The 16,481-nt window shown below is 54.0% G+C and overlaps 1 protein-coding gene across 4 annotated transcripts in view; it reads left to right on the top strand.

The window, feature by feature from the left end:
* RHBDL3 (rhomboid like 3) overlaps positions 1-16,481 on the top strand; it is a 50,472-nt gene that overhangs the window by 9,969 nt on the left and 24,022 nt on the right. For 2 of the 4 annotated variants that reach the window (XM_058703185.1, XM_058703183.1), the window contains 3 exons: positions 6,507-6,665; positions 10,809-11,033; positions 14,209-14,357. In XM_058703185.1, coding sequence (XP_058559168.1) covers positions 6,507-6,665; positions 10,809-11,033; positions 14,209-14,357 — 533 coding nt within the window. Of the gene's footprint in view, positions 1-1,586; positions 1,763-6,506; positions 6,666-10,531; positions 10,720-10,808; positions 11,034-14,208; positions 14,358-16,481 lie in introns of those variants that run through there. The other 2 variants (XM_058703184.1, XM_058703186.1) reach the window with 2 other exon arrangements.

Genomic DNA, 16,481 nt, shown 5'->3' with positions numbered 1-16,481 from the left:
CACTCACTCCAGGGTTGACATGAGAAGAAAAGTAATAAAAGATTTGTGAAAATCAGTATTTCAGAGCGAAGAGAAGTCAGGGGAACAGTGTGAGGTAGTTTTCTCTACGGGGAGAATTAGCGTCCTCGTTTGCAAGGAGGGAGAACTGGAAGAGAAACCTGCTACTCCCATAACCCCACCTCCTGACCTCAGCAGCTGCAGGCCTGGACCTAATTTATGGGGCAGTAAATATCCATAATGGGCCCGAGTTCCCTGGTGAGCTCTGGCTGTTGGGTGGGGACAGCTCTGCTGAGCGTAAGCCCCTAGGTAGGCTGGTTAATTGTGCAAGGACCCAGCAGATGAGCCTTGGTAACCGCCCCCCAAGTGAGGAGGGGCAGCTGTTCATATTTTCCCCTGCCCACCCCGCACGCATGCCATGTGGTCATTTCCCAGGGCTCCTTCTGTCTTGAAGGACAGCGAGGGCACGCAGTGGGGCCAGGGATGGGAGCCTTCTGGGTCCCGACCTTCCAGACTGCAAGGCACTCCGGGTGCTGCCTTTGGTGTCCTCGGAAGTGCCCACACCCTTCACTGGCATCCTGGGGCTCTCTAGATCAAGGAGAGGGAGGGGGTCGTCCTAGGAGCAGGAAGGAAATTTGAGTGCTGGGAAAAGGGACCAGACGTGTAATTGTCCTGGAAATGCAGTTTGTACAATTCACACATACATAATAGATAGAAAATAAGTGTGTGTGCGCCTTTCTTCTTCTCGGATTCTTCGCTGCTGCTGGGTAAACTCTGAAACCTTGGCCTGGCTCCCCAGCCAGCACAAGGGGTTGGGGGGGGTGGGGAGGGAGGAGTGGTGCCGCTGTCCTGGGTGCTGAGCAGACAGATCCTGGCTCCCGCAGGGCTGTTCTCTGAGAGCTCAGCCCAGCCGTCCCTTAGGCCAGTCCTTGATTCTTCAGCCTCTCCCTGGTGACACCCCCCTCACCCCTTGGGCTGTGGCCTGGGTCCCGCAGATTTCTAACCGCTGGGGGCCTCCAGACAAAGTGTCAGTTGACTTGAGGGCCTTTGCCACTCAAGTGATGGAGGTGACAGCCTGGTTCGGAACCATGGACAGAGGGTCAGGTTCCACAAAAGGAAGAAATTACTACTCTGTAGTGGAGTCATGCGTTTTTCCCAGAGGGTGTCCCATGGAGTGTTGGTGTGAAAAATATGATGCTCAAAGGTCCAGTAAGTTTGGGAAACGCTGGTCTGAGCAAAATCAGGTCTCTTCGCTGTGAGCCCTTAGTATGGTTTTATGCATCAGGCCCTTCCAAAAGCGTTTCCCAAACTTACGGGACCTTATTTTAGGCACCATCTTGGGCCTGATGTTCACAAAACCCCGAGCCAGAGGCTATATTTCGCATGCAGGACGGCACAGAGAGACAAGGAAGGGCAAGGCTGGAGCAGGTTCCCATGGAGGAGCCCAGAACTGTTCTTGTCTTGGCCACTAAATCGCTCTGTAACCTTGGGCTACTTTCTTTTGCTCTCCGCACCTGTGTTTCCCTGTCCAGGAAATGCGGTGTGGTGCCTGGCACGTAGTCGATCCTTGGTAAATATTTGTTAAATGAACCAAGGAGAGGATTAGACTGGGCTCTCTCACGCTTTTTTTTTTAGCTACACTGTCCTAATGATGGGAGAGTGCAGGCTCTGGGCCCCTTCGCCCGGACGTGAATCCATCTGCACCAACGACAGGCTGTTCAAACTTGGCCAACTCAGCTCTCCACCTGCTTCGTTTTTCTCCCCTGTAAGATGGAGCTCATGATAGTATCTACCTGAGAGGGTTGTTGTGAGGGTTAAATGGGGGACTCTATATAATTTATCATCCAAATTGGGACCATTTTGAGGGGGAAAGGGGCGCTGGTAATAATCATGCTCAGACAATAGGTATAAGCCTATTGACTGTCTCAGCCGAACCAGGACATAGGGTGACCTGAGGTTTCAATGAGGTAGTGCCTGAAACCTAGCAGCCATTCTGCATATGTAGCTTCTATCATGTTGTCGTTCAACCAAGTGCTGTGCAGAAGGCCAGGCCAGGAAACAACTCAGAGTGGGGTTGCCCTAAGTTTCTGCAGAGCAGTTTGAGAACCATAGAGATTCCTTTCAGCTCTGCTGGGCCATACGTTATGATCCCCTGGCCTGCTGCCCTTCTCCCCAATGTCCCCGGGTCTCCCTGACAGCAGAGACCTCACCCCCTCCCATGTGAGCTGCCTCATCCTGATCCCAAATTTCCCATCAGCCCTTTGACGGAGCAAAGATAGAAGACTGGCTGCCTCTGTGTGCTGTGTGGGTTGTGGATTTCTCTTTCCCCAAGCCTCATTTGCATATGGTTTGCTTATATGTGCAGCCATGGGGATGGACTTCCTTACATCACCCTGAGAAGGGAGAGTTCCTACCATGTGACTGGAAGAGAAACTGAGGCAGTGTGGTTAATGATCTGCCCAAGACAGCGCAGCAGGTGGGGCAGGGCTCCTTTTGAAGCTCCCCCTACTCCTTTGCCCCAAAGAGGGAAAGAGCCTTAGGTGGTACAGGATGTGATTCCCAGGCTTTTTCCCAGCCTAGGTCATAAGTGCACAGGAAGGGATCCAGGGCAGGAGACAGGGTACATGACAGAGCATGTGTGGGGCCCCAGGCTGGGAAAAACTGGCAACCTGGGGGATTAAGGGGCCAGAGGGCTGGGTGCTGCTGGGATTAAATGTCCCTGAGGAGCCTCTGGCAGCTCTTTTCATGGCGGAGGCAGGTGGGCGGGGAGCCTGTGGGAGGGTCAGCTCTCAGTCTGTGCCTTTCTCCTCCCCCTGCTGCCAGCATCCTCCACTCAGGCTGAATGTGGACTTGGCCTGCCCCCTCCCTCCGCAGTGCTGGGGGCCCTATTCAGGAGGCAGCTGCGAGGATGCTCCTGACTCCTGGCTGCCTGCTGGGCCCCTGCCTGCAGCCCTTTCACAGCCACTGCCCCCCACGGCCCCCACACCAGCACCCCCCCCCCCCCCCCGTCACCGTCACCGGGAACCCACCCAGCCAGACCTCATCCAGAAGGCGACCCACTGCTAACAGTGGATGAGTCCAAGGCACAGGGCACATGGCAGGGGGGAGCTTTGGGGTCCTCAGTACATTATTAACAAGGAAAATTGCATTTGTAGGGTTTATTTTCCCCAAAGCTCCAGACCATGGATCTTATCCCCCATACCTGGCCTTGAGGGAGGCCCAAGGGTTCCAGGAGGGGCAGCCAAGCCCCCTGACACGGGTGCCCCCTGCTTCGCTCTGAATGAGGCAAGTAGAAGTGGGCACCAAGTCCATGAAGCCCTCGGCCCTGGAGGGCGGCTGCCCCCACGTTTGCTTTAACCTACTACAACCTGAAGGGACATTAGGCATGCTTGATAGATGGGGCAATTATGGCTTGAGATGTTTACCCTAAATTATATAAACTAGTTAGTGGCTGAAACAAGAGTGGGATCCCTCGTTCCTTGTAGCCTCCTTTCAAAGCCCTCGGCTTTCTCCTGGGGCATCAGGACCTACCTCTGTCCACCTTCTGCTTGCGTCTTGTCTCTGTGACTGTTTCTCCCTTTGTCTTCCTCTCTCTGCACCACCCCCATACCCCATGCCCACTGTCTGCCTCTGCTGTCCTCTTCCCCAGGTGGTGGAGGTGGGGGGCAGAAGGCATCCTTTGTGGAGCCAGCCCCTTCCCTGTGTCTCTCTCCCTGCTGGGCACCCTTCCTCATCCCTGAGGCCTCGTTATTAGGGTAGTGATGACCCCCATTGTCTGGCTTGTCTGGCCCTGGCATGAAAGGTAGAGTTTTGGCAGAGAAGGAAGACTCGGCCTGTTTCCAGCTCATTCTCAGTAGTCTGGAGCCTGTAATGTGCTTGGGGCAGGACTGGCAGGGGGTGGGGGCTCCCAGAGCCACAGGGCAGCCCCTGTCACTAGGACAACAGCAGGGAGCCCTGGAGGGGGAGGGAGAGCTGGGGAGCAGGTGGTTCTTTGTCTGGAGCTGAAACAAGGGAAAGGGGCCCTTGCCTGATCCCAGCCCCTCCACCCCACTGCCCTCCCAAGCCCCTGGGAAGCAATTGGTGTCACTGCTCTTGAATGAGAGGGCTTGCTCCCCCCAGACCATGTCAGGAGAGACTCTATCCTATAAGCATATCAGTGCCCCCCCCACCACCACCACCACAATGCTCATAGCGGGTGGCAGTGGGGAAGAGTGGATTTTCCCAGGACACAGGGCTGCTTCTCAGCTTCCACCCCTCACCCCTACCATCAGCCCACCTAGCACAAAGGGGCCTGTGTGAGGCCAGGCTGGCGAGTCAGATGTCCTGCATCAGCCCTTGGGGATGCAAGGGGTCCCAGGCATCAGAAGGAGACCCTCGCTGCCTGTCATTGCCACTTTCCTTCTCCAGGCCTCACTTTCCTAGCCGAGCAATAAGGAGGTCAGAACTGTTGCTATGTGAGGCTCTGTCGTGCTTTCAAAATCTTTGTTTAGGATGGGGCCGTGAGACCCCCAGAGCCCCCTCCTCCCCCTCCTCTCACCACAGTGATCCTTCACTTTTGCTCCAGGGCAGCCCCTGGAGGCTGAAGGTCAGTGGCTACCAGTGCTGCTAAACTGTCTGGGTGGAGAACACCGCCTGCCAAGCACATCGTCTAACCTCTCTGTGCATCCCCCTGTGCCTCTATTTCCTCCCCTGTCCTATGGGGATAGTATAGTAATAGGACCTCCTTCAGGAAGGTGTCATGGGGGGGGGGAGGTCAAAGAAATTATACACATAAAGTGCTTAGAGAGGTATTTGGTCCCATGAGACAGTCAGCAAATGTTAGGTGTTTTCATCCTTAAAGATCTTTGTGGCGCAGGGAGTGGCTGAGTTTCCTGAAATACTCAGTGGTGTGAACTAAATAGGTGTCATCCCTGGAACCTGGTATTTGGACTTCAGGGTGGGGACACAGGCAGATTTTTAAATAGACCTCTTTAGAGATGTCCTCCCTCGTTGAGTTCTGGGAAGAATTGAAATAGCCCATGACTTGTGAGTCTGGGCTGTTTCTCTTGGATTGTCTTAGAGGTACTGCACGCGGGAGCAGCCTTCCTAAAATAGTCTCCGTTGACCTTATCTAGAAAAGGGGGAGAGGTGCCTGGATGGCTCCGTTGGTTGAGCCTCCAACTGTTGATTTCGGCCCGGGTCATGATCCCAGAGTCGTGGGATCGAGCCCCACATCGGACTTTGTGCTGGCAGCACGGAGCCTGCTTGAGATTCTCTCTCCCTCTCTCTGCTCCTCCCCTGCTCACGCCCTTTCTCTCTCTCTCTCTCTCAAAATAAATAAATTTAAAAATGAAAAAAAAGGGGTAAATGTGGGTTTGGTCACCTGGACTCCCCTGTCGCGCACACACGGACGCCCACTATTTGCTTTCTAAAATCTAAGCAGCTCACCACAGCGTGTATAGGCACAGCGAGTTCGTGTGGGGAAGCACTCTGTGAACAGGACAGCTCTCAGCAGTGGCGACAGACAGTTGGCATCATTCTCTAGCAGGGCATGTGCTGTGCGGGGGACCCCTGCGCGGCTCTGTGAGCAAAGAGGGGCTGTGGAAGAGGCACGGAAAGGCTATGGGCTTTTCTGGGAGAGACGAATAAGACCAATAATACCTTCCCTGGAAGATCAGTACCTGTCTGTCCATCCCAACACCCACTATTTATACACCCAAGAAATGTTTGCTGAGTGCCGATCATGCCCGACTCCTGCTAAACACTGGGGTACGCGGTGCGGCCGGTGCCAGTGACCCAGCAGCCCGGTGAAGAGGCTCAGGGAGGAGAGTGGAGGGCCAGGTGGGCTGGCGGCTCGAGGTCTGTCCGATGTGCAGGGGGCCAGCCAGAGCAGCCTGTGTCGGGGAATCCCGAGACTGCACGGAGTAGCTGGGCAGGGTGAGTGGGAGTCTCCCTGGGAGACGAGGGTGGAAAGGGACCCCTGGGAGGGGGGGTGCAAAGCTGCACAGGGTCTCTGGGGAGCCCCCACCAAAGCCCATGTGTATGGCTGTAGGTGTGCCTGCATGCAGGTGTGAAAGGCGCCTGCAGTCAAGTGCAGGAGGATTTGCAAGGCTGGGCCCCTGCTCCCCAGGCCCGGGGCCTCAGCATTCTCCACTGGAGTCCCTCTGGCCTGCACCCCAGAAGTTCCTCATCTTCCTTCCCTTCTTGCCTTTTCCTTCTTGCTTTCCTCTTGTCCAGGGTCAGGATTAGGGGCAAACAGGATGGAGCTTGACCTCTTCTGAGCCTGTTTCCCTGTCCATGCACGAGATGGTTGGGTTGGGCGATCTCCAAGGGCTCTGGGGCCTTCTAGGACTTTTAAGTGGTTGTCCATGCCCTATTTGGATGTTTCCTCTGGGGGCCTTGGAAATATCCCAGAGGCGGCCTGGGCCTCTGTTGGCAGAGGGCTGGGGACAGGAGCCCGTGCGTGGGGATGGAGGTGGGACACCTGCAGGGCCCCACTGACCCCACTGCTATGTGTGCTTCTCCCTCAGTTTGACCCTGGGAACACAGGCTACATCAGCACAGGCAAGTTCCGGAGCCTCCTGGAAAGCCACAGCTCCAAGCTGGACCCGCACAAACGGGAGGTGCTCCTGGCTCTCGCCGACAGCCAGGCGGATGGGCAGATCGGCTACCAGGATTTTGTCAACCTGGTGAGCACTCTGGGGCTCTCGCTGCTGGGAGGGACCTGTTTGGGGTGTATGGCTTAGAAGACCAGGGGTGGTCCTGGGTGGCTCAGTCCGTTAAGCATCCAACTTTGGCTCAGGTCATGATCTCATGGTTTTGTGAGCTCAAGCCTCGCTGCCGACTCCATGCTGACAGTGTGGAGCCTACATGGGATATTCTGTCTCTCCCTTTCCCTCTGTCTCTCTGCCCCTTGTGGGATTCTCTCTCTCTGCCCCTTGCTCACTTGCGTCCTCTCCCTCTCAAAAAACAAAACAAAACAAAACAAAGATCATTTTGGGCAACTAAAGGGAACTGTTGACTTGCAACATTGAAAAAGTCCAGGCTGGGGCGCCTGGGTGGCGCAGTCGGTTGAGCGTCCGACTTCAGCCAGGTCACGATCTCGCGGTCCGTGAGTTCGAGCCCCGCGTCAGGCTCTGGGCTGATGGCTCGGAGCCTGGAGCCTGTTTCCGATTCTGTGTCTCCCTCTCTCTCTGCCCCTCCCCCGTTCATGCTCTGTTTCTCTCTGTCCCGAAAATAAAAAACGTTGAAAAAAAAAAAAAAAAAAAAGAAAAAGTCCAGGCTTCAGAAGGTGGAAGGACTTCTCTGAGGACCTGGTTTCTCATTGTCACTCGGTTCTGCCTTCTGCAGCATCAGCCCATACTCAAAGAAGCCCCTGGCAGTTCCAGACTCTCCGTGTGGCAGCAAAGTGGCTGCAGCTGTTCCAGCCCTTACACCCTCAGGCCCTCACCATGCAGAGGACGAGAGGGACTCTTCTGTTCCCGCCCAAGGCTTGGGATTTCCTCCCGCCTATTGGCCTAGATTGGGTCAGTGGGATGTGTTGATTGACGTAGGCCAATCGGTGCCCACCCATGGAGCTGGGGGTGGGGTCAGTTCCACGGAGAGGAAGGGCTAGGAGTAGGAAGTGGGAGGTTATCATTGGAAGAAGAAGAGCTGGAGAGTGGATGCTGAGAGCAATGGGGCACTCGGGTGAAGGCCAGACCTCGTCAGACCTGCTGGCTGGGTACCTACCGTCCTGGGTAGTCGGAGGGGCTGGAGACAGGTGGCCTGTGAGCCCTGCCCACTGGTCCAGTGTCTTGGAGTAGAGACTTCTCCTTCAGTAGGAGGTACTGCTTTGCTGTCATGGGGGCCACTGTGGTGGGGTTGGAATGGCGTTCAGGGGGGCTCAGCAGGAAGCATCCCAGCAGGGATGCGGATGGACAGGACATGAGTAGAAGCTGTATGAACTAGCTGGGTCAGTACAAGGCCAGAAGCCTCCTCCCGGTTTCCCTGTTGGTGAAGTGAAGATAGTCACCCCTTTTCTTGCCTTCCGTGGAAGGGCAAGAGTGAAACGACTCGTGCGAAGTCCCCCAGGCTCCTAGAATTCAAAGGCACCGGTGATGGGGGGTCAGTACCGCCCATGCCTGCCATTGTGCCTGGTGAGCTCTCTGACGTGGGTGTCCAGGCTTTGGGGCTATTTTAATTGCCTGGTGATGGAGACCTGCCTTTGCTCGGAGGGTAGCATGATTGCAGGGAGCAGCTGTAGGGTTTTTAGGGCTGTTCAGAGTGGAGCCAGAAAGCAGACCTCCGAGAGGGTGGGGGACGGAGCTGAGCTAAATGGAGGAGTCAGGATTCACGGGATGGGTGGTGGGGGTGAGCCCTGTGACCTGGAGCCCAGCAGTGGCTCGGGCCAGTCCTGCGTGGGCCCATCCACATCCACACCCGGAGTGCCAGCACGACTGCCACATGTCCTGCTCAGTCTCAGGCCAGAGGGAAGGCTTGGCTGGGCCCACGAAATGCTTCTCTCCAGCCGAGGATCTGTGGGTCTTCTGCGTGAACCCCAACAGCAGACTGCTTGTTACTGTCAGGATTTCTGTGTTCACGCTCTAAGCCGGAGCAGCCAGCCAGAGCCTCGATTTGTGTGAGCAGGGCTGCCTGGAGACCGGGACTAAGGGGGGGCTCGCCAGGAGGGGAGCTCTGGGTAAGGCAGCGTGCCCAGAGAGGACCTGGGTCCTGCTCCTGCCCCTGCCTTTGCCACTCACCGAGAAAGATCCTCTGAGCCTGTGTTTTCTCATTTGTAAAATGAAGCCAAAGGATACCTTCCCTCTTCAGGATTGTTGCGAGGATTAAATAACCTGGAGTATTAGAAAGATTTTGTTATCTCTAATGTTCCTTTACCAGCTAAACCCGCCTGCATCCTTTGTGGGCCCTTCCCCAACCCAACCCAGGTAGAATGAACCCGCCTTATCCAGAGCCCCCACAGTGCTTTGCCCAGGCCTCTCTTCTAGCACAGGCCACGTTGCATTACACCTGGGTGGCCAGGGTTGTCGTGTACGGGTGTGCAGCTTGTGTACTGTACAAGGATGCCTGCCAGTGAGGTGAATGGGGACTGCAATCCGGCCTGGGTTTTGTTCACCAAGGCCTAGAATGGGTTCATCCACCTGGAAGAAGCGGCTCCCTTATCTAACTGGCACAAAATGGACTCTGGAGTCACATGTAGCTGGATTTGAATCCTGACTCTTTGGAGAAAATCCTGGTGTTTGGGAAAATTACTCACCTCCAAGCTTTAGTCCTCATCTTTGTAACGTGAGGACAATGCTGTGCACCGAATAATTCACATGTGCCTCTGCTTGTAAGCTCCATGAGGCCTGAGACGCGGGGTGGCCCTAGACACATCAAGGGTGCGGGCGAATGGCCAGTGTGTGTGCGCAGTGCTCGTGCTGAGCCCACGTTGCCCGGCTTCAGGGTGTGGCTGTGGGTGTGCTGTGAGTATGTGTGCTGTGCCCACTTGGGGATTGGGAGAGAGGATGGTAACAGGGGCTACAAAACAGTTTGACAACGTGATCCTGTCTCGGGTTTGCAGTGAACACGAAGCCCCAAGATTGCCTCCATTTACAGAATTCCTGCACCAGCGAGAAGAACCAGATCCAAGCTTTGTAGGCATGGAGAGGATGAGAATAGGGGATCAGTGGAAAGGGTTCATCTGGAAAGGCCTCCTGGAGGGGGTGAGCTTTAAGCCAGATTTTGAAAGTGAAAGACCGTGGAACCCGGGAATGGAGGAGGGGTGCTGCAGACAGAGGCTCATTCTACCTTAAACCCCTGTGCCTTGGTCTGGCCTGGTTCACCAGCCAGCCCTCCCTGGGCTTCTGCCATCGGGTTTAGCCAAATGTTCCCTGATAGGGCCACAGTCCCAGGAATATGTTGATAACCCCCACCCCAGCTACCCAGGCAGCCCTGTGGGCTCTGGGGGTGGGAGAGGTTTATCTCCCCGTAAGAAGGATCTGGATCGTGGTTGTGGAGGACGGGTGGGACGCCACAGAGGCCCCAGGAGCCTAGAAGTCAGCAAGGCCGGCCGCCTGGTTTCTGGGAGTCAGGCTGACCACAGAGCGAGGCCGCCAGGACTCCAGTGAGGATGCATCGGGCAGCCTGAGGCTGCGGACAGTAGGGCCGGTCCTCAGACAAGGCTCTACAACCGGTCCCTTGGCACGCCAAGTGTTCCAGGCACTCAGGAGTGATGACCTTCCACAAACACAGCTCTGGGTTCTCGTTCTAGAGACCTCTCTGCAAACTGGTCCACCTCACCAGGGCTGCCCACCTCTTCCCAAGCTGGCATCTCTAAGGACTCGAGCTCCTTCTCATCCTTCAGTTCTCGCTCAGTTACCCCCTCCTCGAGAAAGCCCTCCCTGACCACCGTGGGACAGGGCTGGGCTGCCTCCTGAGTGCTCCCCCAGCAGCCTTCACGCTGAGCCGCGATTGCTGGTTTGTTTGTCTTAAGCACCATTGTGTCCTCTGTGCCTGGCAATGTGTTGACACTCACTTGTGACGGATGGATGATGGGTAGTTGGGTGGAAGGAAGGTAGGGTGATCATGGGTACAGGTTCTGAGTTTGAACTTGGACTCCTAAACCTCTCTCTGATTTTGTAGAATGAGGATGTTCACCGTCCTCCTCTAACAGGTAGACTAGTTAAGAATATCCAAGGAGCCCAAAACAAGTTGCTTTAGAACATCTGCCACGTGGGACCCCAGTGTAGAAGAAAGAGAAAGGTGGGATGAGGCCTGGTCGGTCCAAGGTACATGCTGAGACCCCGACACCCCAGTTCTGAGCCCTCCCCCCCGCCCTGTTTCCCACGCAGATGAGCAACAAGCGGTCCAACAGCTTCCGCCAGGCCATCCTACAGGGCAACCGCCGACTCTGCAGCAAGGCCCTGCTGGAGGAGAAAGGGCTGAACCTCTCCCAGCGGCTCATCCGCCACGTGGCCTACGAGACCCTGCCCCGGGAGATTGACCGGAAGTGGTACTACGACAGCTACACCTGCTGCCCCCCGCCCTGGTTCATGATCACGGTCACGCTGCTGGAGGCAAGCACAGGGGTGGGGAAGGGGCTGCCCAGCCCTGGGGTGGGGGGCGCGGAGGGGGTGGGCAAGAGGGTGTCTGAGATCAAGACAGGAAGGGCAGCGTCTCCTCCACCACAAGGCGGCGGGTGAGGCCGAGCTGCCAGTCAGGCCGTGTTACAGGGCCTGTGAGTGTTGTTAGAACCCCGGGACCACAAGGATATTCCGAAGATTATTATCGCTGCAGCAAAATCCCCGTATGACCACCCCCTACCAAAACAGCAGCAACAAGAACAATGTCCTAAGCTTGTTGACGTGGGGGATTTGGCCAGGCTAACTCCTTAAAACCAAGTTATTTTAGTTCCTCCCTGGTGGGGAACGTGGACCAGTTGTTTGCTCCCCCAGGACTCCATCCCCCCCGCCTCCCGTAGAGCAGGGATCACCAGGCCCGCCTCCTTCTCCCATAGAACTCCTCTATTTAGCGCAAGAGTGCCTGGTGGCGCTTTCTGAACACAGAAGCATTACTCAAAATGCATATGGGAGGGAGTGTTTATGAACAGGTAAATGTGGGCTTAACGTATTTTGAAAGAACATTCTCCCCTTAGGGAATCATCCGTCCCTATCGTTATTCTAAACGCCTCCTGCTTATGCAGTAGAAGCCAAAGGTACCGTTTTCTGAGTGTGTGCCCCTGTGTGAGAGACTCTGAATTCTTTTGGCTGCTGAGCCTAGAACCCGTGGGCCCCCAACCCCAGCTCCTGAATGGTGTTCCGTAGTCTGCAACGTTTCTCTTCCAGAGCCATGGGCCTAATTACCACCATGGCATATGTTCCTATAAAGCTGATGCCGAATCAAATGGCAGGATCATTAAGCTCCATGGCGATCTTCTTTTTTTCCTGAATCAGAATAGCTGGTCTGCAAGGCCAAGCGCTCCTCTGTTTGTTGTTATGGCTTCATCCAAGCGCATGTTGAAGATGCGATGTTTCTGAGATATTCTTGGAATCGTTCTCCAAATGCTTACTGTGTTGGTCTATTTATTAAATTCTATTTGAGGACCAGTAATAATGAGCTGCCTTGGGAGCTGTATTTGCTGCCAGACCACCCGTGTCATGTAAGATGGACAGAACGGCTCCCCAGAGAACCCAGGGGAGTCCATCTGCTGGAGGGTGGGGATGGGGGCGCTGGGAATGGCACAGGTCCCGCCCAGGAGGCCCGAACCCCACACCGATTACAGCCTCATTCGCTGAGTACATGATACGCACAGCTGGCCCTTCCTGTGCTTCAGCTCTTTCAAACCTCATGACCACCTGGAAGCGTGGGCATCCCCATTTCCAGATGAGGAAACCAAGGACCAAAGCGTTCAAGTAATTTGCCCAAGGTCATCCACAGAGGCGTCCAGGTTGGTTTCAAATTTCCAGAAACTGCAGCTCTGTAAACTCAAACCACCAATCAAGAAGAAAATGCTGAAATAACTGTTTCAGAGTACTTGTACTAAAGCCCAAAGCTTTCGTTTTACATATAGTTTCAGTAACTTGGTTTCCTGGGTCCATAACAGGGAATGGGAGGGACGTGGTGGGAAGTTACTAGAAGGGGCCCACAACCAGCCAGCAATAGGGAGTAAGAACCTGGCTGTCATACCTGGTTTACAACCTGCTGACCACCTGGCAGTATGGGTGAGAACAAAAGAAAATTTCGAAGCCGACCTGAGTCTTAAAGAGACACGCAAATTGGGGCCATTTACTGTAGGACTGAAAATCCCAGGGATGCCCGGCTGGCTCAGTCAGAGGAGCTTGCGACTCTGTCTCAGGGTCATGAGTTCAAGCCCCACGTTGGGTGTAGAGATTAGTTGAATAAATAAACTCTAAGAAAACAAAAAAGGCACGTGGGTGGCTCAGTCGGTTGAGCGTCCGACTTCGGCTCAGGTCATGATCTCATGGTTTGTGGGTTCAAGCCCCGTGTCAGGCTCTGTGCTGACAGCTCAGAGCTTGTTTCAGATTCTCTCTCTCTCTCTCCCTCTCCCCCCCCCTCTCCCTCCCCTTGCCCCTCCCCCGATTGTGCTCCCCCTTTCTCTCAAAAACAAATAAACATTAAAAAGAAAAAAAAAGAATGGGGTGCTTGGGTGGCTCAGTTGGTTAAGCGTCCGACTTCAGCTCAGGTCACGATCTCGCGGTCCGTGAGTTCGAGCCCCGCGTCGGGCTCTGGGCTGATGGCTCAGAGCCTGGAGCCTGCTTCTGATTCTGTGTTTCCCTCTCTCTCTGCCCCTCCCCCGTTCATGCGCTGTCTCTCTCTGTCCCCAAAAAATAAATAAATGTTAAAAAAAAAAAAAAAAAAAGAATGGGGTGCTTGGGTGGCTCAGTTGGTTAAGCGTCCAACTTCAGCTCAGGTCATGATCTCATGGCTTATAGGTTCAGGCCCCGTGTCAGGCTCTGTGCTGACAGCTCAGAGCCTGGAACCTGCTTCGGGTTCTGTGTCTTCCTCTCTCTCTGCCCCTCCCCTGCTCACGCTCTGTCTCTGTCCTTCTCTCTCTCTCTCAAAAATAAACATTAAAAAATTTTTTTAAAAAGGAAGGAAATTTGGACACATGCTATAACATAAGTGAATCTTGAGGACATCATGCTAAGTGACATAAGCCAGCTACCTGTGTGAGTCCGCCTAGATGAGGCACCCAGGGGAGTCAAATTCATAGAGACGAAGTAGAATGGTGGTTGCCAGGGCTGGTGCTTAATGGAGACAGAGTTTCACTTTTGCAAGACTTCTGTGGATGGTGGCACTGACAGCTGCACAACATCGTGAACACACTGGATGCCACTGAGCTGTATGCTGAAAACTGATGAAGGTGGTACATTTTATGTTATGCGTATTTTACCGCAATTCAAAAAATCACCTGTGTAGAATTGCCTCTTCCCCCAAACGGGTATGTAAGTTTTTGCTGCAATTAGTTAAAACCCCCCCCAAGCCTTTCCCGCCTCGCACCGAGAAGGTGTGGGCAGAGCCCACGTGACCATTTAACACAAAATAACCAAACCGAAGTGGGGTGAGAGGTGGCCGAGAGCTAGGCAGGGTGCCGGCCACAGGGGCTGTCCCTCATTCTCCGAGGAGGAAAACTGACAAGTTCCTGCAGGGGATTCCGAACGTTAGCACCAGAGGGGCTCCTGGCCAGTTTCGCGTCTAGTAACAGGCCCCTGCCGTTCTGTTTTCATCCAGGTTGCCTTTTTCCTCTACAACGGAGTGTCGCTGGGTCAATTCGTGCTGCAGGTAACCCATCCGCGATACCTGAAGAACTCGCTGGTTTACCACCCACAGCTCCGTGCGCAGGCATGGCGTTACCTGACATACATCTTCATGCACGCGGGGTGAGTGCCTGCCTTCATTCGCTCTGGCTAGAGTCCCCATAGGTAAACAAGAGGTCCAGAGAGCCTAGAAGGAAATGTTTCAGTTTGTTTTTATCTTCCTGGACACAGGGTTTGAGGTGGCTCCTTGAAACTTACCTAATACCAGAAGATAGTTCATTCCTGACACAGTATGGAAAAGGGGAAATAGATGGAGGAAAATGCTAAGTTTAAGCCCACAGTGAAAGTGGCACAAATGTAGGTTACAAGTTCGTTCTGAGCTTCCTAGTGGCCAAAGCAAAAAGGGAAGTGTTAGCTACCAAGTTCATGATCCATAAACTGTGTGCGTGTCAGTGCCCCCAGAAGTGGAATAAAGGACAGGTTTCTTGAAAGCGCCTTTCTCCCAAGGTGGTCTCCATAGGTGGTGACAGTCTTTTTGAGGAATTCTAGCAATAATTATAGTATCTGTTGATGGGATTCCCTGCCCAGGCTGCCCAAGCCTGTGACTCCACAGTGGGTAAGACTGCTGCCTTATTTCCAGGACTGACCTCTGGCCTTCCTTGATCTTTTGGGGTGAGGAACAAGAATGGACAAAAGCCTCCAAAGCCTCTTTGTGCATTCTCTGCCTCTGGGAGCTAAAAGCCTGGAGGCCAAAGTGGACAGTGCACAGAGGCTCTTAGCTGAGGCCCATAGTGGTGGCCTCAGGCCTTTCTCTGGCTATTGCTTCTAATGGGGCAGTGCCTGCCTGGGAGAGCCCTTGGAGGAGTTTCTAGGTCTGTGATTTTTTTTAAAAAAAATTTTTTTTTTCAACGTTTTTTATTTATTTTTGGGACAGAGAGAGACAGAGCATGAACGGGGGAGGGGCAGAGAGAGAGGGAGACACAGAATCGGAAACAGGCTCCAGGCTCCGAGCCATCAGCCCAGAGCCTGACGTGGGGCTCGAACTCACGGACCGCGAGATCGTGACCTGGCTGAAGTCGGACGCTTAACCGACTGCGCCACCCAGGCGCCCCTAGGTCTGTGATTTTGAGGGAGGGAGGGGCTCTTGGCTGGTGCTGCAGCCGACAGGAGATAGGGACAGCTGGCCAACATCTGGGATGAGCCCAGCAAGGTGACCTATGATCCAGGGGCCCACTCTGGACCAGTGAATCCAGTGAGGTAGAGAGGAAGGAGTTCGGATTGGGATGCAGGAGCCCTGAGTTCCCCTTACCGGGTGTCTTCTAGTCTCAGGCTCTTGCCTGTAAACCAAGAAGACAGGACCGGAAAACCTCTGCAGTCTCTCTATGAATCTGATGCTCGCATCCGGCTCTTTTCCAGTGCGTTTGTCTGACACTTCTAACCTTCGGCTGGCAGTCAGGGCTGGAAGATTCCAGACATGATAGGAGTGTAGAACAGAGCCCCATCTGTCTGAGCTACCTTGCAGGTGCCCTCCTGGGTAGACAGGCGCTCACGTGTGCCCAACATGGCACAGTGATTAGTCTCTAGGCAGGGCCTTGCAGACCAGGACCAGGGCTGTGACCCAGGCCAAGGTCCAGACCCCTCATGATGTGCTCTGTTATCCTATAACTTAAACATCTCCAGGAAGCTGTGCAGATGCTGTAGGCTCAATTTACGTGAGACAGTGGATGTTAAAGTGCTTTGTAAACTTGAAAGCACACATTGATATAGCAAGAGTAACATTACAACTTTTTCCAATAACATGGGCATTCGGCTACACACCAGTTAGCAACAAGATCTGGTCGTAGATGTATGATAGTATAAAAAGGAAAGTATTCATAGGGTAAGAAAACCCAACCCTGAGTGTTGGGTAGAATGGGATTTTAAGGGATTTCATGATATTTTAAGGGATAACTTTGAATTATTAAGTTCTAAGAGATATCTCTAATACTTACAATTGTTTTTTTTTAATGTTTATTTATTTATTTTTGAGAGAGCGAGAGAGTGAGCAAGGGAGGGGCAGAGAGAGGGAGAGAGAGAATCCCAAGCAGGCCCCATGCTGTCAGCACAGAGCCCGACTTGGGTTCCATCTCACGAACCGTGAGATCATGACCTGAGCCGAAATCAAGAGCTGAATGCTTAACTGACTGAACCACCCACGTGCCCCTCTAATGCTTGCACTTGTCTTGAAAACATCTTTCTTTTTTTTTT

Source organism: Neofelis nebulosa, chromosome 16 (genome assembly GCF_028018385.1).
Source record: "Neofelis nebulosa isolate mNeoNeb1 chromosome 16, mNeoNeb1.pri, whole genome shotgun sequence".
Taxonomy (NCBI): domain Eukaryota; kingdom Metazoa; phylum Chordata; class Mammalia; order Carnivora; family Felidae; genus Neofelis; species Neofelis nebulosa.
The sequence above is the reverse complement of the archived record's forward strand: the minus strand, read 5'-3'. Positions and strand labels throughout refer to the sequence as shown.